General features: G+C 42.5%; 2 protein-coding genes across 2 annotated transcripts in view; one reads left to right on the top strand and one right to left on the bottom strand.

The window, feature by feature from the left end:
• LOC124795620 overlaps positions 1-6,229 on the bottom strand; it is an 80,769-nt gene extending 74,540 nt beyond the window's left edge. Inside the window, exon 1 of the mRNA XM_047259691.1 lies at positions 5,936-6,229. Coding sequence (XP_047115647.1) covers positions 5,936-6,198 — 263 coding nt within the window. The 5' untranslated portion in view covers positions 6,199-6,229. The remainder of the gene's footprint in view (positions 1-5,935) is intronic.
• LOC124796423 (H(+)/Cl(-) exchange transporter 4) overlaps positions 1-23,292 on the top strand; it is a 395,803-nt gene that overhangs the window by 166,347 nt on the left and 206,164 nt on the right. The gene's annotated exons all lie outside the window — the stretch shown is intronic.

Below are 23,292 nucleotides of genomic sequence, written 5' to 3'. Positions count from 1 at the left end.
GGCCTTGTATATCGCCCACAGCTTATACTACCTATATTGACAACATTCTTAGACAGTGGAAAACTAACGTCAACTGAAGCATTAAAACTGGATCAGATAAGTGGACACAGCCAGCAATGTTCGTTAACGACGTAACAGTTTTACAAGAGTGAGGAGGCTCTGCAAATGGCAAAATATTGCCCAGACCAAAAATCTAACTCTTAAAATTTTGATATTTCTCATAGAAAGACTAAGATTAGGGGTTTTGAAAGACAAGATACTGCTCTTTCCGAAATAGTCCTAAAATCTCACGTTTTGAACACGTTTCGTATTATAACTTCTTAGCTACCGGCGACTCGCAAGTCGCCGAGGTGGCGTCAACTCAAAAGACTTGCACCAGGCGACCGGTCTACCCGACGGGAGGCCCCAGCCACACGACGTTTCATTTCATTTCAACTTGAAAAAAGGACATTAAATATGCATCAGATGATGTGTGGTACAATAGACAAAACAATAGGCAACGAAGTGCGGAAGAAACAAAAATAAAATTTGATAAAGTGATGGCTAAACCTGGTTTTCCATACGGCCCAGAGTCGAAAACATTACGAAAACAAGGCGAAACACCTATACTGGGCACAGAAATGAAATTTATGAGTTGCGCGAAAGATTTCTGTTTGAGGGTTTAGATACGGAATGAAGTTATCAGAGTTGAATTTGTAAATTTATTTAGTTGACGAATGTATACAACGAAACAGAGTAAGATAGCTAGAACTTGTCGATAATACCTCGCCTCGGGCATGGATGTGTGTGATGTCCTTAGGTTAGTTAGGTTTAAGTAGTTCTAAGTCTAGGGGACTGATGACCTCAGTCCCATAGTGTTCAGAGCCATTTGAACCATTTGGATGAGGTTTGTGCACAGCCGATAAACAACGACTGCTGTTTTTCGTCTACTGCGTTTAATTTTCTTAATGATACAATTAGATATACATCACAGATAATGGTTATTTTACTGACACCCTCACGTAGGCATTACACACGATTATTTGCTTTTGCCGAGCGGCTTTGCGCCATTTATTCGCGTCTGGGAACTATATCTACGCGAATTTGAACTATTATTTTCCTTCATTCTGCATGATTCAATGACTAACATAGTTTCGATGAATTTTGCATGTACTTCAACTTTTGCCATTGTGGTTCCGCATAGAAATTTCATTCTTGGTACTTTATTCGTCAGAACCTGTAATGAGTTGGCCATGCTACTTTACATTATTTTATCCTATATTGATGTGAAATGTGGATGTAAGAAGCATTATCTGATTTTTACAGCATCATATATATGTCCATGAGATAAAATCTGTTCTGTGAATCAAACGTTAATTACATATTTATTTAAATTGTTTGGTGTATAATTATTAGTCCTTCTTTGCCTTTTCAATAACATCAAGTGTATCATGCATTCCTATGACGAACTACATCTGTTTGCTGGCAGACTACGTAGCTACTTGTCACCTAAACTAAATTTTGTGCTTTGTAGGGATTAAACTTCGATTATCTTTTACATAAATTAATGGGAGTATAATGCTATTGTAATCTAATTTATCAAAATTTGTTTCGTTTGTGACTCACTCTGTATGTTTTATTTTTATGCGGGGTTCCTTGATAATGGGGCTATGTCTCCGAAACTAGTAACTGTGCAACCTCTGTTTCCACAACAAATACGTAACTGTACTTCTGACGCAACTTGCCTGAACTTGCAGATCGTCAGCTGCCGAGCCAGACGTAACACGCATTTATACTGTGCGCATCTGTTTTGTATATGAACACTTGCACAAATAGTGGAGAACGTAACGACTCCTGGGACTGAGTTACGCAGTATGATTAGATACGAACCTAATTCAGAGAGTATTATGTGAGACAAATGACTTTGACCTTTCACATCGATTTAAGAAATTAACCATTTCTCCGCCATAATGCGTGAAATAGAAAAGTGGGGTCGTCGTGGGAGAGCTCTGACGATTGTACAGGTTGTAGTGTTTTCCTGTTGTTCGACACGCACAGGGAAACCACGAATCGCTCTACGAGTTTTGCTCAATAGGGAGACCACTGCCAGCAATAGACAAGGGTCTGGATTTGTTTTCCCGTCGGGTTTGCAGTGATAACCTGCCACGAATGGTCAACACGAAGTATACGAGATCTGACAAATGAGAAACTTAGCAGCTCGCATAACAAAGGATCTACTTCACGCATACATTAGTCCACGACTGTTTCTAGACGCTAGGTTGTGCCATTACGGAATGAAACGTTTAACCTAAATCGATCTACTTAGCGGCAGTGGACGAATAGTTTACTACATACTCTTTCTAATACTGCAAACGACGTAGACCCTGTACAGTTTCGGTAAGATCCGCATTACAGAAATTTTTCCACTATATACTGTAGACACTCGTAGACTGAAATCGGTTGTGTTATGATGGCGACGAACATAAATGGGAAATATTTTGTAAGAACACAACTTTGCACCGTTAAGCACTTTTCTTTTGTGTCAGACCACTTACATGACGTTTTTCGGCTAAGTGAAAGAACACAGTTATAACAAACTGCTAGCCGCGCGGTCTAAGGCGCCTTGTCACGGTTCGCGCGACTCCCCCCCGTCAGAGGGCCAAGTCCACCCTCGGGCATGGGTGTTTGTGTTGTCCTTAGAGTAAGTTAGTTTAATTAGTGTGTAAGCCAAGGGACCAATGACCTCAGCAGTTTGGTCCCATAGAATATTGCCACAAATTAACAAATTTACGAAACAAACTGGCCGGTCGCTGTGGTCGAGCGGTTCTGTGCGCTTCAGTCCGGAACCACGCCGCTGCTACGGTCGCAGGTTCGAATCCTGCCTCGGGCATGGATGTGTGTGATATCCTTAGGTTAATTAGGTTTAAGTAGTTCTCAGTCTAGGGGACTGATGACCTCAGATGTTAAGTCCCATATTGCTTAGAGCCATTTGAACCAAAACTAATTGCTCGTCCACAGTTATGTCATGACAAATAATATAAAGGCTACTTCAGCTACAATTTGGACTGTACGAAATACTGAAGCGTTAGCTACCTCCATAGATCGCTGCCGATTTCATAGGTGTTTGTTAAGGAGCTCAATCTTTTCTGATGGCCTGGAGCAGCCATGCAGACAGCAGAGAAAGCAAGTTCTCAACAGGAAAAGACCGTCAGAGAGAGGAGCGTTGCGCGCGCGCTCGTGTGTGTGTGTGTGTGTGTGTGTGTGTGTGTGTGTGTGTGTGTGTGTGTGTGTGTGTGGAGGCTTATGCCATGTTGGTTCGAGGGCGTGCTGAAAAGTAATGCCTCTGAATTTTAAGCTTTTTAAATAAAACAAATGTTATTAAAATTATACGTATTTATTTTTCATGTCATTTTTCAACAAAGTCACCCTGATGACGAAAGCATTTCTCTCAGTGAGAGATCCGTTACTTGATACTATAACTGTAGAATGTTTGAACTGGGTTGACGAAGCCATAATTTCACTTCTGTTTACGCCGCTTCATCACTATCAGTGTTAAGTGCTCGAAGGATTTCGTTAAGTTTTGGAAATACACGAAAATCGGAGGTGGCTAATGGCAGCGATGGTAGATGACAGTGAACGCAAGGCATCGGACTGCTGCAAATGTCGCAGCGTTCGTGTGTGGTCTGGCATTATCATGATGAAGGAGAGGGTGCTCATTCGAAACTAGATTACAGCTCGCTATTTCCCACGCACCAACGTAGTTAGGTCACACTCCGTTATGTTACACATTACAATTTTAGCCCTCTAGCGACAAAGGGCTAAAAATACGTGGAAATGAAGAATAAAGATGTACAATGTTAGTAATGTTTGTTATATTTAAAAAGCTTGAAGAGTTTTCATATAAAAATTCGCTGGCATTACTTCTCAGCACGGTGTCGTACAATAATTGTACTGTGTGTTTTGTACCGATCATCAGGGTGAATGGACGTGCCACACGGAAACAACAAACACACGTTTCGTGGAAGTGCTTTGTTGAAGTGTTTATTTTCAATAATCATACTTGTCGCTACAAACTGTATAGTTTTCCAAAAACAATATTACGCGATATAATTAATTATTTCCCTTGTTTCACTTTCTGTTGTAATGTCCCTACTCTGAGAAGTCATAGGTTGTTCCCATGAAGGGACCGAAATGCTTTCATCACAAATTTTGAGACAATTCAGACGGCATTCGCTATAAAGGGCCCTACAATGTTGCGCGCGGTACTGTTCTTGTAAGATTTACAATGTTGACAGTGGTTGGCACTACAAAAGATTAGCGATCTGAAGTCTTCTGGTTGACGCCGACTTTTACGAATCACAATTACGGAATGCAGCAGTGAGGAAAACCTGGCCGCCTAGTAAGGTGTCTGTGCTGAGAAAGCTATGCTAGCTTTCTGAGCTTCCCGCAGACCGTGTGTAAAACTGGCCTAGCTGAAATGCACACATAGTTCTAATTCGCACTGTTTACCCACGTGAGGACTGAGGGTGCATCATGAATAAAAACAAAACACGTCTGCGGCAAAATCTTCACATTCACACTACACTTAAAAAGAAAAATAATGTTAATTATTATTAGATCAGCTGCTGTGGAATATGTCTATCCCGGCAAGATGTCGAATGAGTGAATGCGTCTCCATACTAAAATTGTATTAGTATAAGACTGTTGCTCTACCGACACTGTTACGTGTAAAGAATTACCAGCGGCAAACAACAAGAAATGTATTTGGAAGATACATGCACGAGTTACTAAGAAGTTTCAACGGATGTAAAGGTACAGACTGGAGTCAGAAATGTTGCTACCGGAAATGAACTAAATATATGCAACGTAAGTCAGAAGAAAATAAGACAAGCAAGAAATGCCTATCTGGCGTATGGAGATGGGATTTGTAAATAGTATAAGGAGTATAAGGAATGAAAAATAACAGACAGAATATATCGGAAATGAACTAAACACAAGCCGATTGAGCTGCCCCTATCACTGGGTTTTATGCAACCTGCAACACCTTCAAACACCAGACGCAAGAACCGGTCGGAGTGGCCTAGCGGTTCTAGGCGCTACAGTCTGGAACTGCGCGACCGCTACGGTCGCAGGTTGGAATCCTGCCTCAGGCATGGATGTGTGTGATGTCCTTGGGTTAGTTAGGTTTAAGTAGTTCTAAGTTCTAGGGGACTGATGACCTCAGCAGTTAAGTCCCATAGTGCTCAGAGCCAACAGGCTAATTGAGCTGCCCCTACCACTGGGTTTTATGCAACCTGCAACACCTTCAAACACCACACGCAAGATTTTCCTATTCTCTCGCTCTCTACGCGCAAACTATTAGTTTTACACAAAAAAAATAAACAGAACCTTTTTGTAGGAAATTTAATCTAGTTAAATTTTGTAGTGAGACGCGTTTTCGCTACAGGCCATAGTTTTCGAATTATTCAAGAAAAACGTACAAAAGTGACCTTCAAAAATGGTTCAAATGGCTCTGAGCACTATGCGACTTAACTTCTGAGGTCATCAGTCGCCTAGAACTAAGAACTAATTAAACCTGACTAACGTAAGGACACCACACACATCCATGCCCGAGGCAGGATTCGAACCTGCGACCGTAGCGGTCGCTCGGCTCCAGACTGTAGCGCCTAGAACCGTACGGCCACTCCGGCCGGCAAAGTGACCTTCAGACGTGGTTTTCTTGAACAATTCTGAAACTCTAGCCGGTAAGAAAAAATGGAGAATATCTACAGTGACTGGATCCTGAAAGGTCACGAGCAAAAATAAATAAATACGAAAGAAAAGAAACCGAGGCCCTAGAAGTGGAGGAGAAGATGGGAACTGTAACAGGCAGAAAATAGCTTAAAAAGGGGAGCGAAAAAGAAGACGAAGAAGAGGTGTGCCTTCTGTATCTGTAGATTACTGAGGCCGGACTCACCAGTACTTGTCGGAGATCTGGAAGATGCCGTGGTCGAGGCTGCCGTCGCCGTTGAGGCGGCCGACAGCCGCGGTGTCGAAGTTGGACTCGTAGTTGGCGATGCAGACCCAGGTGGCGAGCTGGTCCCAGGGCAGGCCGTGGCGGTAGCGCAGCTCCCTGGCCAGCTCGCAGCGGCCGAACCTCCTGGCGTGCGCCGGCGTGGCCGCCGCCATCAGCAGCAGCAGTGCCACGGCTGCCGGTAGTCGGCTCTGTGAGGCGGCCATGGTGGAGGAGGAGGAGGAGCACGGGGCGAGTGCAGACAGCAGACGGCTCGCCGCCGCCGCTTTTATGCAGATGCGCGGCGCGGCCTGCGGGGGGGGGGGGGGGGGGGAGGGGGGGGAGGGCATGCGGGCAGCCACTTCCACGACACCTCATTGGTCCAAAACACGGTCACTGCTGCGGTTGACAAACCACCGAGGAAGCAGCCGGCGCGCAGAAACCCCCGTGTTACGAGGAAGAGACCTCTTAACCGTACGCTGCTTGCGCACCAGTCTTCAGGAAGCCCCCTCTGTTATTAATACTGGCAAAATATTGCTCCCAGGGATTCCAAGATTTTCGAGAGAGATTTAATTTCAATAACGTAAATGTGACATAAAGTCATGCGGGCGGCAGGCGACGCTGTTACAGAAGTCAGTAATTCTCCATCGAGGCTGACTGGATCGCAATGTTAAAAGGCAAACGTCAGGCAAGGAATGACGTTTTTGCTTATAGGATGCGTTTCAGAATTTATGCTTCATCCGATATCCAGGATCGATTACAGAAGGCTGTTGCACGCAGCGACTGTTATATTGACTTGTAAATAATAGATTTCAGCTATCAGTGGGCCTTTTGAAATTTTATTGGCAGATCCAAATTTCAGCTAGAAACTAGCCATTCTCAATGCACTACCATTTTTGATCAATGCATTAATGCCTGTTGGTCGGGCAGACGCCGTATCAAGGTGCTGTAATCGCTCCTGGATATATGATGATAGATAAATTCCAAGACTCATCATATAAGCAATACAGTCATTCTTTGCCTGATGTTTGACTTTTAACATTGCGACCCAGTCAGCCTCAATGGAGAACTACTGACTTTCGTAATAGTGTCGCCTGCCGCCTGCATAACTTTGTTACATTTATGTTACTGAAATTAAAACTCTCTTGAAAATCTTGTAATCCCAGGGACCGATATCTTTCTGGTATTAATAACAGGCAAAAATGCTAGAGATTCTTGATTACCGAAGTGGATGACCTGTCTATATACGTAATTAAGTTTGCACAGACCCCCTCAGTACGTGAGTCGTGCTCGCACATGGCCAGCTTTTGTCTATTCAGCTGCCTTTGGTTGGCGTGCCTGTCTTTTTGGGAACTATATATTTAGATCTTCAAACTTAGCAACATAGCTGTAAATTTGTATCTTTTCCTCGAAATAGTATTTCCACTATTACACTGTATTATTTTTTATTTTCATTCTGTCATAGCGACTTCTTTCGAGGTCACAGAAAAGTTCTCGAGCACTGTTCCTTAAAAATAACTTACAACCAGTAAGTCTCATCATAAAGATACGAATGTTGGTAAATTGAATTATAGCAATATTATTCTGCCATTAATTTATGAAACATACAATAGAACACCAATACTTACAACGCATAAAATGTAGTTTACAATGCGTCTTAATGTGCCGTCTGCTAAGCAAATAGTTAGTCATAGGAATAAAACAGTCTAGCTATTTGCTTAATAAAGTAAATAGGTATCTGCAACCTAACTACATTTTACGATCTGTAGGAATTAATGTCTCACTGTGTATTACATAAGTTGATGGCAACATAGCTTTTTTTTATAATGCAATTTACCAATGAAACTTCCTGGCAGATTCGAGTCTCGGTCGGGCACACAGTTTTAATCTGCCAGGAAGTTTCATTTCAGCGCACACTCCGCTGCAGAGTGAAAATCTCATTCTGGTAATTTACCAGTGTTTGTATCTTTGTCCTGAGATTCACTCTCTATATATTATTTCTATTCAGGAAAGGGTGGAATGGCGATGCGATAACGAAACTAGTCGCAAAGAAAGTCTTATAAATAAAAGCAATAAAAATGTAGCTGTCTGACTACTATTTGCAGATAAAACTTTATCAGCTTCAGGAACACACAGAAGTTTTCCTCTTAAAATAATTTAAAAGACGTCGATAAATTTGTTAAATGAAGGCAAGATTTTTCGGCTAAGGCTATAATTTAATTCGCAACTCCTGTTGGCGACTTCGTGTTTTATATACGACGGACTTGCAAGAAGTCCTAACAAAATTACATTTTCAACGAGAAAACGTCGCTTTAAACCTCATCCTGTTCGATGCGTCTCAGGTGCATTCTGGTCGGAGCCGCGAGAGATGGCGGTCTTGTGAGTGTGTGTGTGTGTGTGTGTGTGTGTGTCTGTGTGTGTCTGTGTGTGTGTGTGTGTGTGTGTGTGTATGTGTGTGTGGGTGTGCGCGTGCGTATGTTGTACTTCATTCTTTTCTGAAGAAGGCTTTGGTCGAAAGCTTAGTGCGTAACTGTCTTTTCGTAGTGTATGTATACATCTCAAAATATTATTTTTAGAGTAAGTAGCAATCTGTCGTTTTCATAATTGCCGCTTTAAATTTACGTATTTAAATTACTTATCTAATTATTTGATTCAATTGTAGCATTGTTACACTACGACAGTGACATGATGAGAATTAAAATCATGTTCCGGAACCAGTCACGATGCTTGTATGTTATTTGTTGACATGTGTTTGTTAACGACTCGTTTCGAGCTACTGGTGCTCATCATCAGGCGTCGGAAGGTTATTTTTATATCTTTTTGATTGTCAAAGCCAGTGGCTTCAGTGCACAGCTGCGAAAAATAACTGCCTGACATTGTGATTGGATATGGGACATACACGGTGATGTTAATCCAATTATATTCTTTTTGGCTTGAATATTTATACTGGTTGTTTTATTTTAATAATGCTGAGAGAATTAGCTGCAGATGGAAGTGCGTCTTGACATGGTAAGTGTTGAGGGTGGACGTCACATGGGGTTTGTACTTAGACATGAATGTCGAGTTTGGCAACTATTTTCACTATAGATTCGTGGCCCGAACTCATGTCTGCTCTTACGGTCTCTTTGACAAACCCGTCGGCAGAACGAGGGGCTCTACTTGTATCGAGTCTTCGGTCGCTATTGCAGATATTTTTATTCAAAATTTACACATTTTCTGGAATCGAGCGCGATATGTTTTGATTACTTGTCAATGACAGTTCTCCTAGACCTGTTCAAAATTATGTCCCCACTTGTTGAAGCCGAGCGATGAGATCCAGTGGGTAAGACACGAGACTTTTATGAGAGAGCCTTCTGGAGAAACTTATGGTCGGCATATATAATTCTTTTTCTGCATAGCACTAAAGGGACTGCAAAGATTATCGCCCCAACTCGAATGTACCTTACCATCACTGTTTAAGAGAATGTGGAGAGATTTGGAAATGGACGCACGATTTCTACGCGCACTTTGATCATTCTAACTCCCGTTATAGACCAATTTATGGTAACAGAAATTCCTTTCACACCTGAATTCGAAGTGGCCCCAACTCTTCGAGCGGCTCCACACTGTGAAGAGGAATGAAGGGTGAAGCGCTATTAAATTTTGGCCAATTTTGTTTTTTTTTATCCTCAATAGTACAGTTTACAATCAAACAAAAACAGAGACTATGTCATGTCGTTAATTCGCGCTTTCTGTTCTTCACGATCAAGCAGGAATTAATGACCTCTATGTTATAAAATCGAGCATTTGTTGTTGTTGCTGCTATCTTTAGTTCGAAGACTGTTTTGATGCAGCTCTCCATGTAACTCATTTCCAGGAAGGCTTTTCTTGATATTGCCAGTCTGCGTTTTATATCCTCTCTAATTCGGTCATCATCAGTTATTTTGCTGCCCAAATAACAGAACTCACCTAGTGCGTATAGTGTCACATTTTCTAAACTAATCCCCCGTCACCTGATTTAATTCTATTACAGTCCACCTTCCTTTTTTTACTTTAACTGATATAAATTTTATTACCACTTTCCAAGACATCGTCCATGCCGCTCAACTGATTTCCATGTCCATTGCCGCCTCTGGCATATTTGAAATTTCACCGCCAAACCTAAGAGTTTTTATTCATTCCACCTGAGCGTTAATTCATTTCCCAAATTTCTTTGCGGTTCTCTTTGGTGTTTGCTCAAGTTACACGCTGAACAGCGCCAGGATCGCCTAATACTTCGTCACACTCGCTTCTCCAGTGTTGCTTCCCTTTAACATCCTTCGACCCGTAAGTGCAATGCGGTTTCAGTAAAAATTGTAAATAGTCTTACAGTCCTCGTATTTTATCGCACCTGTCTTTAGAATTTTAAAGAGTATACTCCAGTCAACGTTGTCAAAATCTTACTCTAAATCTACAGTTACTATGAACGTAAGTTTGCCTTTCTTCATTTTATCTTTCAAGATAATTCGTAGGGTTCATATTGCCCCGCATGTTCCTATATTCCTCCGAAACCCAATCTGGTCTTCCCCGTGGCCAGCTTCTGCCAGTTTCTCCATTCTACTGTAAGTAATTCGTGTTAATTTTTTCCAACCACACGTTTTACGTAAAAAAGTTAAGTTGTAGCTGTGTCTCAAAGTGAATATCAGCAAAAGTGAAACAAAGGTAATGGAATGTTGTTTAATAAAATCATGCAATACTAAGGGAACTAGATTTGAGAATGAAACTTAAAAGGATAGACGACTTTGGCTATTTGGGCAGCATAATAACTGAAGATGGCTGAAGTAGACAGAATATGAAATGCAGACTGGTAATAGAAAGAAAAGTGTTTCTTGAAAAGAGAAATTTGTTAAGATCGAATTTAAATTTGTTAGCAAATCTTTTCTGAAGGAGTTCGTCTGGAGCGTAGCCGTGTACGGAAGCGATACGTGGATGGTAAACTGTCCAGACGTGAACAGAACAGTAACTTTTGAAATGTAGCGTTACGAAAGAATGCCGATGATTGGGTCGGTCGAGCGTATATCCAATGAAGAGGTACCGAACTGAAATGGGGAGAAAGGAAGTTTATTTCATGATTTGACCAAAAGAAGGGCTCGGTGGACAGAACAAACCGCGAGGCATCAAGACATTAATTTGGTGATAGAGGGAATTGTGGAGGGTAACAATTGTAGAAAAAGACCAAGATCTGACTACAGTAAGCAATTTCAAATGGGAGTAGGTTGCAGTAGTTTTGAACTGGCTTGCACAGGGTAGACTGGCATGAAGAGTTGCATTGAACCAGTCTTCGACCTAAAGGACACATCAATACGATATTCCATATCCCCGACATATTGTGGGCGAAATAGGGGTCAATGCAAAACTGAAAAAGTACTCATATATGTTTTAGTCTGTAGTTACAGTTTATTTATTTTGCCGACTGGCTATCTCCTGACCATTCCCTGGCTCGCAGTCGAGGCACTGGTTTAACAAGTAAGTGTGTCAAATACTGTTTTGCATTTGATATGTCTACTTGGGAAATTAGTGTGACGACTGCTTACCGGGGTTATGGCCTGAAGAAGGTATTGTGTACGGAAATCGGTAACCAGTTGGCAAAATTAATTAATTTGCGACTACAGACTAAAACATATACTTCTTCAGCAATGCAATATTCATTACAATAGCTTTTGGAAACAGTCAGAAGATGAAAATTTGTGAAAAAGATTAGTTTGGTAGGTTCTTTTGTAGAAAAATTTACGACGTGCAGAAACAATTTCAAATGGTTCAAATGGCTCTAAGCACTATGGGACTTAACATCTGAGGTCATCAGTCCCCTAGACTTAGAACTACTTAAACCTAACTAACCTAAGGACATCACACACATCCATGTCCGAGGCAGGATTCGAACCTGCGACCGTAGCAGCAGCGCGGTTCCAGACTGAAGGCCCTAGAACCGTTCGGGCACAGCGGCCGGCAGAAACAATTTCCTGGCTGGCACTATACCCCCTCGTAAAGTCACGATACGAGTCAAAAGCGTCGCGTTAAGGCTTCTTACCACCCAACCTACATTGAAGACGAAAGAAATTAAATAAAAATAAGTAAAAGTCTGCGAAGCTCTTTAACATTCACAAAAATTGCTGTTTGTGGAGTATGTTTCGACTCCTTCAGTTCCAGAAAAGATTCATCGTCAATTTTCTCGATGCACATGAGTGCAACCTATTCTTTTACACTAGGTATTTTGTGCTGTTTCAGAGTTAAATCCTAGAGGTGTATGGTATACTGCTCAATTAATTTGTTTCACAAGGTCAAAGTTGGGGAAGGGGGGGGGGGACACAATACAATGAAATAAAGACGTGTTAAAACGGATAAACTGAGAGGCTTCGCTTATCATAGAAAACATGACGGAATGTAGAAGCAATATAAATGTAAAAAGAAACAACTAGCAGTGTCACAATAAATACTTTTTGTGCGGCTCCAGCTTTCCTTAGGCTGCCACTTGTAATATTTCTTGTGGAGGAAAAGCTACGAGTATCGCAGGTAGCTTCTAGTGAAAACTTTGCATGCGACAGAGGCAGTGTGTTTGGTTGTGGTGTAAATTACAGCAAAAGAGTAAACGTGTGCATCTTTCCAGTTGTCACCGGCGTGGATTCACTCTTGTTCTCCAGATTCGAGGAAATGTGACGTCATGAGTAAAGGAAGGGAACAGTCGTCCTGTTCCTTGTATGCCGAAAGATGGGACGGACCTTGCATCAGTAGTGGACACGAGGAAGTGTAAAGAAAGTTTCTCGCCTGTGGTCGCCACTGGCGGCTAGAACTAGATCTGCTCTATGGCGGATACTGTCACGGTCGCCACTACATCCGTACTGAGATTCTGGATGCTCAAAAAATGGTTCAAATGGCTCTGAGCACTATGGGACTCAACTGCTGTGGTCATAAGTCCCCTAGAACTTAGAACTACTTAAACCTAACTAACCTAAGGACATCACACACATCCATGCCCGAGGCAGGATTCGAACCTGCGACCGTAGCGGTCGTGCGGTTCCAGACTGTAGCGCCTTTAACCGCTCGGCCACTCCGGCCGGCATTCTGGATGCACCCAGTTGTCATGCTGATTTGTTGCAAGTGTGCCGGCGTTGTTTAAGGTATACGCCGTGCTCCCATTTTTACTGGTTATCGGAACGCCCAAACCTTCGTTGGAGTAACACGGTTAAATTCGAATTTAGTGTCATGTTGATCTGGACCACCATGTGTTACCGAAGTGGCTAAAAAACTAGTCACATGCGGCAAAGGTCGACCATGGGTGTTTCGAATCTATGATGGCGTGCTGCAAAGCAATGCCCGCGAAAGTTTTATGTGAAAGCTCTCTAAGTTTGTTAAAGCTTTTTAAATAAAACTTTCTATGTCTCTGTTCTTCATCTCTGCTCCTTTGCAGCTCTTTGCCGCCGGAGAGCTCCGAATTATAGCGTGTAAGATGGCGGTGTGTAACGTATCTATTGTCGCTGACTAACAAACGGCGTGTTGTAATCGAGTTTTGAATTCGAAGAGTTCGTCCGCCCGTGAAGCACCCTCTCTTTCAGCACAACAATTCCAGATCGCATAGTAACGCTGGGCACCAGCAACAATTTGACGCCTTGGATTCACTGTCATCGATCGTCCTCCACACAGTCCCTACTTGCCTCCATCCGATTTTCATCTGTTTCCAAAACTTAAAGAACATTTTCGAGGACTTGGCTTTGATAGTGACGAAGCGATGCAAGCAGAGGTGTGGTTTTGGTTCACTCATCAAAATCAAAGAATATATGAAGATGGTATCTGTTCTTTCTGCCATTTCCGAAAGAACAGATACCATCTTCATATAATCTTTGACTTTGTTGACATCATCTTCATACAGGTAATAATTACCGGCCAATGATCTTTTTCAGCGCAGATGCTCTCGCATTGCTCAAATTCTTACGGGAATCGGTACATTGACTGCAGCGAGTAATGAGTATAGTGGGCAGGGGCACTACAAATGAAGTGTGTGGGCAGTAAGTCGGAAATGTGGGTCTCACGGGGAGCGTGCCAGAGATAAGTCTCTGCAGTATCACTATCCTTTGTGTCCTCGATGGCTCAGTCGGATAGAGCGTCTGCCATGCAGGCAGGAGATCCCGAGTTCGAGTCCCTGTCGGGGCACACATTCATTGTAATTTCAAGTCGAATATTCTACAGGGACGGTATCGACAAACTGGTCTGTCAAATGGTTCAAATGGCTCTGAGCACTATGACACTTAACATCTGAGGTCATCAGTCCCCTAGACGTAGAACTACTTAAACCTAACTAACCTAAGGACGTCACACACATCCATGCCAGAGGCAGGATTCGAACCTGCGACCGTAGGAGCAGCGCGGTTCCGGACTGAAGCGCCTAGGACCGCTCTGCCACAACGGCCGGCATTGGTCTGTCGTTGGGAGAAATGTGTTCGCCGCCAGGCTGACTACGTTGAGAAATAAATATGTAGACATGAAGAATAAAGATGTAGAATATTAACAACGGTTGTTTAACTCTAAAAGCTTTAAGAGTTTTCCAATGAAAAATTCAGAAGCATTACTTTTCAGCACGGCGTCGTACAACAACTGTGCTGTGCTCGAATGCGTAAGCGATCCAGCCAAGGAGTGACGAGCGAGTACAAAATCAAAAAGTATTTCACTCGCTCAACAGCTTCGCAGATAAGACGATTCAGCGTTTTATATAATATTTTAGTTATGGATGGAGCTACGCATGGGCAAATCGGTTTTTTCAACATGAACCGCTGGTTAGTTGGCAATGCTGGCCGAAAGAAATACACTGTGCAACACAATTAAAGGTTCACTTTTTCGAAAGACAGTAACTGTCTCCCGCTGCGTCACATAAGTTTGACATTTGCCTCAAAGTTGCCTGCAGCCTTCCTCTGTAATGGTGCAAAATCATGCCGCCCTGTGACGTCACGCTTGGGTTCACCGATGCTTGAAACAGTAACACGTCAACACATGCAGAAGAAGTTCATGTGAGCTGTAAGGCGGGCTAATGATACAGCGGCACCGAATTTCACTACTATTCTGCCCATTGCCACCGTGGCCATGTCACACGATTGAAAGGGTCAGAACCTCGACATCTAGCGTTGAAATCGTACGCGTTTCTTATTGGTTGCTGAGGAAAACATTTCTCACAGACTACCTGTCAGAATCGGTTCGGAAAGGCCTCTGGGGGTAGTATAAAGGATCTCAAGGAAACTACCTTTTATGCTGGGGCGTTGAACCGACATCGCTGCTGCACGCTGGGCGTTTCAACGGTACTCTAAGTAAATCGTTTGGCTGCAACCCCATTGAACGTGATCTGACCCCTTTGGAGTGAGTGTAGTGCGAACGCCGTTTTTTCCTAACCGCTAAGGACCGTTCAAAACCATTCGACGAGATTTGAACGTGATCCAGAGTACCAAAGGGTATTTATGCTTTTTCAGCTCTCCTATTTCGCGCCCTCCTACGGCGTGGGTGGGGTGGGGGGATGAATAAGGCGGCAAAGGGTCCCTCTAACACTACGCCATTCTTTTATTTCGGCAACACCCTCAGTGCTACCCATGCTCTTTTGTTGAGCGCTTTAAAAATGTGCCTGTCAGAAACTTCGACACTAATTCAGCTCTTGTGCCTGAAAGTAGGCAAAACCCACCAAAGGGGTGCCGAAGGGGTTGCCTAAGTTCTAGGCGCCAGATAAGGTGCAACACAGAATTGATGTCGAAGTTTGTGACAGGCTCATTTCTAAAGTGCTCAACAAAGATGCTTGGGTACGTCTGAGGGTGTTGCCTAACTATGTGAGGAAGGTCTTATAAGGACGTTTTTCCGTTTTATTCACTGGAATGTTAATGTGTTAATGTTTCACCCCAACAGGAAGCTTCGAAACAGGAGAGATGAGAAAGCATAAGCACCTTTGAGGATTTGGATCACGTTCAGATTTTGCTTGCATGCTAGAGAAAAAATTGCAATCGCAATACACTTCAAAGTAGTCAGATCACATTCAGTGGGGTTGCAGCCCCACGATGTGTTGGAGTACGATTGAAACGCTCAGGGGGTGGCAGCAGTGTCAAACGTTGTCAAGAATGTCGTCCTGTAGCTTATCGCACTGCGAACTGTCGTTTTCGACTGCGGAATGCGCGGGAATCAACGCCCCAAGAGAAGAGCCACCCCATGAAGTCTTTTAGTGGCGACTCTGAGAGGTGGTGCGTCTGAAATGTTTTTCTCGGTCACCCATAAGAAAACCGTGTGATTTCAACACTGGATGTCGAGATACTGATCTCCATCACAGAGGCGTCTAAAGAAGTGGTCAAATGTGGGTAAAATGGGGTGTGACGCCCTCCCCATCGCGTGGCACGTCCATGGTGGCATTGAGCAGAATTCTAAAGAAATTTGCTACCACTGTGACATCATCAACCAGCCTTGTAGCTCACGTGAACTTACGAGCTGTAGCCTTCTTTTTGCATGTGTCGAAGCCTTGCTCTTTGAAGCACCGCAGATCCCGAGGGTGACCATGCAGGGCGCCAGGCCTTTTCACCATTATAGAGAAAGGTTGTAGGCAACCTTGAGCCAAATTTAAAGCTCATGCGAAGCAATTGGAGACGGTTACGTGGTTTCGAAAAAGTTATCCCCTAATTTTGTCGCGCTGTGTAGTTAAGAGACGCGTGGAGAGAGTTTCTCAATAACCACATGATTTTTCATTGAGGGTGCTTAAAATAGCCACAAGCATGCTCGCTGGGCAAACCATTACAACCCCCTTTAAAAGAGGACACTGGTTACTTTGTAGCTCTGTAGATGTAGAACTGGTACCAGGCAGTCAGGTGACCCTCCATCGGGGACGTAAGTCATGGCAGTGAAGCGGTGAGTGTGCGTGCCAGTCACTTGTTTGTAATCAGCGCAGTAAGATGGATCGGTGAGGAGAAGTGGCCGAACGATAGAAAGGAGCTATAGTACTTCAACTCATGACCAGACCGTGAATGAATTTGCCCCAATTGTTGATATATCAGCGCGAACTGCCCAACGCATCTGCCAGGAATGGTGTACCACTCTCAGCCGTGTAACACGGCGTAAAAACAGTGATCGTGAAACGATTCTCATATGATTCAAATGGCTCTGAGCACTATGGGACTTAACGTCTGAGGTCATCAATCTCCTAGACTTAGAACTACTTAAACCTAACTAACCTAAGGACATCACACACATCCGTACCCGAGGCAGGATTCGAACCTGCGACCGTAGCAGTCGCGCGGTTCCGGACTGATGCGCCTAGAACCGCTCGGCCTCCGCGGCCGACGAAACGATTCTCACCAACAGGTACTGGAAACTAGTGTGACGCTTCGTCGATGACAATCGGTTTCAAACGCGACGTGCTGCTGTTATCAATGCATTTCCGTCCCTGTCACATTTTGAGCAAATATTGTGGTCGAGAATGCATGCAATACACATAAAGCTGCACCTCTTTAGTGGACCAAACAACACAGCATCCGGACAATAGTTGTCGGGAGGTGGATTGTGCGGTCCGATAAGTTGCGATTTGGATCTCTTCAAATGCTTCGAGTGTTCCGACGTTAGAATGACGTCTTTCACTATCACTGTGTGGAGAATGACGTCCAGACTAAAGATAGTTCTGTGATGATTTGGATCCAGTCAGCCAGGCTACCGTGAACATGACCCAGGGTTCTAAGTCAGTGGTCGTCAAACTTTTTTTCCCCAAGAGCGAATAGTGACATTATGGAGCGGCACCCCTGGCCGCATACGCACTCATTATTAACTGTCAATCTACATAAATTAGTATATTGTGAGCCGCCAATAGGCGCCATAAACCCGCCGCCGGCCCCCAAGTACAAATCGTTAAAAGTCGTCATTCGGAACACTTCGTGTCGACTGTCCTTTGTGTCAGTTTGCTGCCACCTTCAACGACCCCTGTGCATTCACGAATCCAAGTTACTTCCGTTTGAAATTTACCAGTGCAACTGATCGGTACGAGACGCGCACGCCCGAAGGTTGCCAGTACTGGAAGACAAACAACAAAACATTCCTACTCTCACATCCTCTAACCCCGCAGTGGGCGCACTGCTTATCACTCTCCTAATGAGGTAAGCGGCCAACTTTACACAGCTCACAGCCGAATTCAACAACGTCAGTTACATTGAAGCGTATGTTGTATTTTTGTTTTTTAGTGAGCAGGTAGGCTACGCTCTTAAGAAGCCCTTATAGTTAGTTAAAGTTTTTGGGTTCTGCTGTTAGTTGCTAGATTCACATTATTACAAAGTACGTCTGAAAACTACAGATCGCACGAATACTATTCGGGATGCATGCGGTCCTTGGGCTGCAGTTCGACGACCGCTATTCTAAGTGATCAAAGATTGCCGGTTCTACTAAATCTTCGTTGTGAATGTACTGCGGACATTCCCGTCTTCCCAGGTGTCAAAAGCCAGATTTACGAGTGTGCCCACAAACTCGGGCACCTTATCGAACGTCGACTGGCCCACAACGCACCCCTTGTTAATCCCATAGTAAATAGGACTATCTGGAACAGCTGATGAAACGAAACCGTCAACATCCTGCAATTTGATTGGTCCCTACGGGATCTAGTCATCAATTAATGGCTTCAGATGGATATGGTATACGTTGAGAAACTTTCCTCGGCGAACTGAGGATATTATTGAAGCTAGAAGAGGTATGATGTCTCCTAGCATTGACTAATTTTTATCTACTGTATTTTTCTACAGATGCTAGCAGCTATATTGCCACAGTGGGTATAAGGCATTCTATGTGGTTCCAACATGATATATGTCCCTCCCATTCCGCACAGATCATCACAGACTCATCTAACAGATCCGAGATTGTTGGATCTGGCTTTCGGGGACCACAAAATGTGCTGCTCGCTCGCCATTCCTTCTTATTGACAATAAATCGCCAGTTTTGAAGGCAGCCTTGAACAATACTTCTGACCATTTAAGTACAACGTTCCTGTTCACTTCATTTACGAGTAATGTAAGTTGCTCAAAAATGGCATTAAAATATTCTGTGTAGCCAAAATATATTTTCCATGTACTGGTTTCTACACTTTCTGCAGATAAGTTACTTTTCGAGCTATTTTTCGTCCAATTATCAACAATGGTTACACAGAGCACTTTGTCACCAGCGGACTATTGTCTATGGTGACATTTATAGCTGATTTTGGAATTTCCAGCGCAGTGTTTCGTAGATTAGATTTTACGTCGTGCATAAGGAAGCAATAAAGGTTACTTTACGTGATTTAATATCCTTTGACGTTTCAAGCTATCTTTGGCTGTCTTCAGTTCCTTTGTTCCAGTTCACGTCGAAGCCATTACTAGTTTCGGTCGGGTGACCACGAAGAAGTAGTAATCGGAAACCGTCTTACTGAAGGACCCACACCCAATATTCTCCTAAAATCACAAGAGAAAACTTAACAACATAAATCGAAAGACCTGAATCAGGTTTTAAACCATCTTCTCAATAAGAGGTCTGTGTATTAACCACTGCACAACCTGCCTCTGTCAATTGGTGAAGGCCGCTTCCAGCAGTTCCAAAATTGTGAAATGCTATTCAACAATGGGAACTGAGTCATAACGACAGTATCACAGAATTTGCTATATTTCTTTATTTACATTGTTGCACTGAAACTAAAAATGTTTCTAAAGCGAGCCTGGACTTAAAATGGATAAAACTGCGCCCAAACGAGCTACGATTTATGTCCACGTAATTTCAAATTTCAATAATTCGGCTGTATGTAGACTTGCCGGCTACATCTTGCTCTCCTTATATACATGATAATTAACTGTCAAACGGAGTTGTGGCTTATTTGTGTCATACGCGGTATGATAGGGTCCAAAAGGATATCACTTTGTTTTTGTCATGAAAAGAAATTTATTTTACTTTTATCTCAAATATTTATTGATTAATTTCATCTTTGCATATATTATAATACAAAATATCACTTTAACACAAAAAACTAAAAATAAATCACTATAGGAAAGATGTAACTCTGTCTAACAGTGAAGTGAAATGACATTCAGACTAGTTTATTGTATTATAAATAACATAAAACAGTACAAGATTGTTGTAAAATGAAGATATCAGGTGTGAAAAATTAATAGGATAAAATGAACTTCAAATACCATTGATACACTTACAGACTCTTTAAATGTCACTAAACCTTCTCCCTGTATTTATTTCTTTATTATCTGATTAACTACAGTCACTAGCTTTGTTCTGAAACAGCTTCATGTTCACTGTCGTAAAAAGGGTCATTTTCATCTTCGAAATCATTTGCGTCGCTACTTTCATCTTCTTCTAACGTTTTACTCATAAAGTCCGGAAAATTTGGATCAAGCACTAACGTACGTGAACCTGAGTCCGAAGCCATAGGAGCGCTGAAAATAAATGGAGACACTAATTAAGCCTAAAAATAAAATGTTATTTAGTTCCTAAGTAAATTTTGAACATGTGGAAAACAGAAACACTCACGGTGTCGTGGGGTCGATAATGACGTTACCCAAACTTTACAACTGTACACTGTGAAAGCGGACGACTCTACATTGCTTCTAGTTTTCATGTCGGTTATCAACTACCGACAAGATATGTGGAGTCTCCAGCAGTAGAATGACCAACAGAGGAAATGGCAAGGGTGTACAATTTCAATATATGGAAATGAACACCACAACTCCGAAGTTCGTGGTGACCGTTCATCGTGGCCAAATCATTTACGGTTTCGACGCGTTTCCGTAAACGGCATCTTATCTTAGTCCTTAATAATCCGATCTAGTGACCTACGTGTTGTTTTGAAAAGGAGTGTACGTGTTTGCATCTGTGGGAAAAATCAGCTTCTAAATAATTGCTGAATTTCACGGTTAAAACCTTCAGCGGTCTTTTATTTTGCACAGTGCTACTAGTTTCGGTGAAAGACCAATTTCAAGCTTAGTCTAAACAAGAAAATACAAAACGTTAGGTATTGTACAATTTGACAACTCAGTGTACTGTTATAAACATCGCACTTACAGGTGTAAATGACAAGAATGTTATACCGTGAAGTAAACGATTACAAGCTGTGGTTGCAGGCCAGCCATAGTCAATAAGTAACTGCCACCAGAAGCTTTAGCGTACCAAATATCTGCCCAGTTTTGTGACTGGACTGAGGACTTCCTTGCAGAGGGAACTCAACACGTCGTTCAAAACGGAACAAAATCGATAGATGTAAAGGTTTTTTAGGTGCAGCCAAGCGTGTGTGATTAGGGCCGTTACTACATAAAATATTTGTTAGTAATGTATTGGATAACGGTGGAGAGTACGAAAGGCTACTTGCGGATGTTTCTGTCGTCTGTGGGTCGATGAGTAAAAGAATGTTCATTGCACAAAAGCGTGTAATCAGAATAATTGCTGGAGCTCATCCAAGATCATCCTGCAGACACTTATTTAAAGAGCTAGAGATCTTCACTGTTGCCTCACAATATATATATTCACTTATGAAATTCGTTATTAACAATCCGAACGAATTGAAAAGTAATAGCAGTGTACATGGCTACAACAGTAGGAGAAAGGATGATCTTCACTACTCAAGATTAAATCTAACTCTGGCTCAGAAGGGGGTAAATTATGCTGCCACAAAAGTCTTTGGTCACTTACCTAATAGCATCAAAAGTCTGACAGATAGCCATATAGCATTAAAAAGGAATTTAAAAGAATTTCTGAATGGCAACTCCTTCTACTCATTAGATAAATTTTTGGATATAGTAAGTGGGTAATTTTCCCATCCCCCACAAAAAAATTAAAAATATTAAGTGTCGTGTAATATTTTAATGTAATATCTTGTATAGACACCTTTTATTAACCTGACACGTTCCACATCATTACGAAGTGTCGTATTCATGATCTATGGAACAAGTACTAATCTAATCTAATCTTACATCATCAGGAGAAGACCTGCAGAGGTTCGACGATTGGTGCAAGAACTGACAGTTGATCCCGAGTGTAAATAAATATAACGTATCGCCAACAAATAGGTGGAGAGAACCACCACTATTCGACTACACTATTTGTGACAAGTCACTGGAAATAATAACCATCGTAAAATGCCTAGGACTAACTATTCGGAGCAGCTAGAAATGGAATAACAACAATAGTTGGAAAAGCAGATCCCAGGTTGAAACTGGAAGAATCTTCAGAAAATGTGGTTATTCATGAAGGAAGTGTCTTGCAATACACTTCTTCAATAGATTCTTGAGGGGACTCAGGGGATTGGAGGGGACTCAGGAACTAGGTAAGTAGCCGTTCGTGTAACTTGGACTAATGGAGTAGACAGAGAAGATTCAAAAGAATGGCGCGTTTCGTCACGTATTCTTTAATCGGTGCAAGAGTATTACGGAGGCGCTAAGCCACATTCTAAATAAATCAAAGAATGAAACGCCATGGAATTCGTTGCCATTTTATTATTTATTGACTTTTGGTTTCTTGATTATACAGCCAACCACAATGCAACATATTAGTAACACATTACAGTGGCAGACGCTATAAGACAAGCTTTGTGTTTCGCGGTGAGGTTAACTGTTGAAATTCCTAGACTGTAACTCTAAAAAAGTCTAGCACAATACACTTCAGAGTTGATCGTTGCACAGTGAAGGCCAGAGTTGATCGTTGCCCCATGAGGAAAGGCATCAAACCGAACCACCTCTCCAGAGCTCCTGAAGACCGTCGCCATTACTTTACCGGTTTAGGGTGCGGCTTTGAACCTTTTTTGTGCAACTCTGAAATTTTTTTCCTTTTAGGAGAGGTGGTATGGTGCCACTCCATGGATTGCCGTTTTGTTTCCAGTTCGGTGTGGTGAATCCGTGTTCCATCGCCTGTGACGATGTTCGACAAAACGTTGTCATGATCAGCCTCGTAACGCCCTTTTGTTAGGCGGAAGCGAACCTGGTGGACGAGTGCATCGGCATCACCAACAGAGACGTCCAATGAGCAGCGAGGTGCTTGATTATGTCCTGTCGAGCACCTCGAATGAGAGTGCCCACATGTTCCAACATTGCAGGTGTCACGGCTGTATGTTGTAGGCTGGCAGCAACAAATACAGTAAACAGCGAGCAAAAACAAAGGGAATAACAGTTAGGATACCAGCAAAGTTATAAAACGAAACAGGGCCCTTTATCAATATATAACTCTTTACATACAAGCTCGTAAAACTGGAAATCTGTAATGTCAAATTACGACTAAATATTATTAAGATTTAAACCACAGACTGCATATAATTTAACTGGGAAGAACAGTAACGGGCGCATGTAAGTCAATTA

This window comes from Schistocerca piceifrons, chromosome 4 (assembly GCF_021461385.2).
Source record: "Schistocerca piceifrons isolate TAMUIC-IGC-003096 chromosome 4, iqSchPice1.1, whole genome shotgun sequence".
NCBI lineage: Eukaryota > Metazoa > Arthropoda > Insecta > Orthoptera > Acrididae > Schistocerca > Schistocerca piceifrons.
The sequence above is the reverse complement of the archived record's forward strand: the minus strand, read 5'-3'. Positions and strand labels throughout refer to the sequence as shown.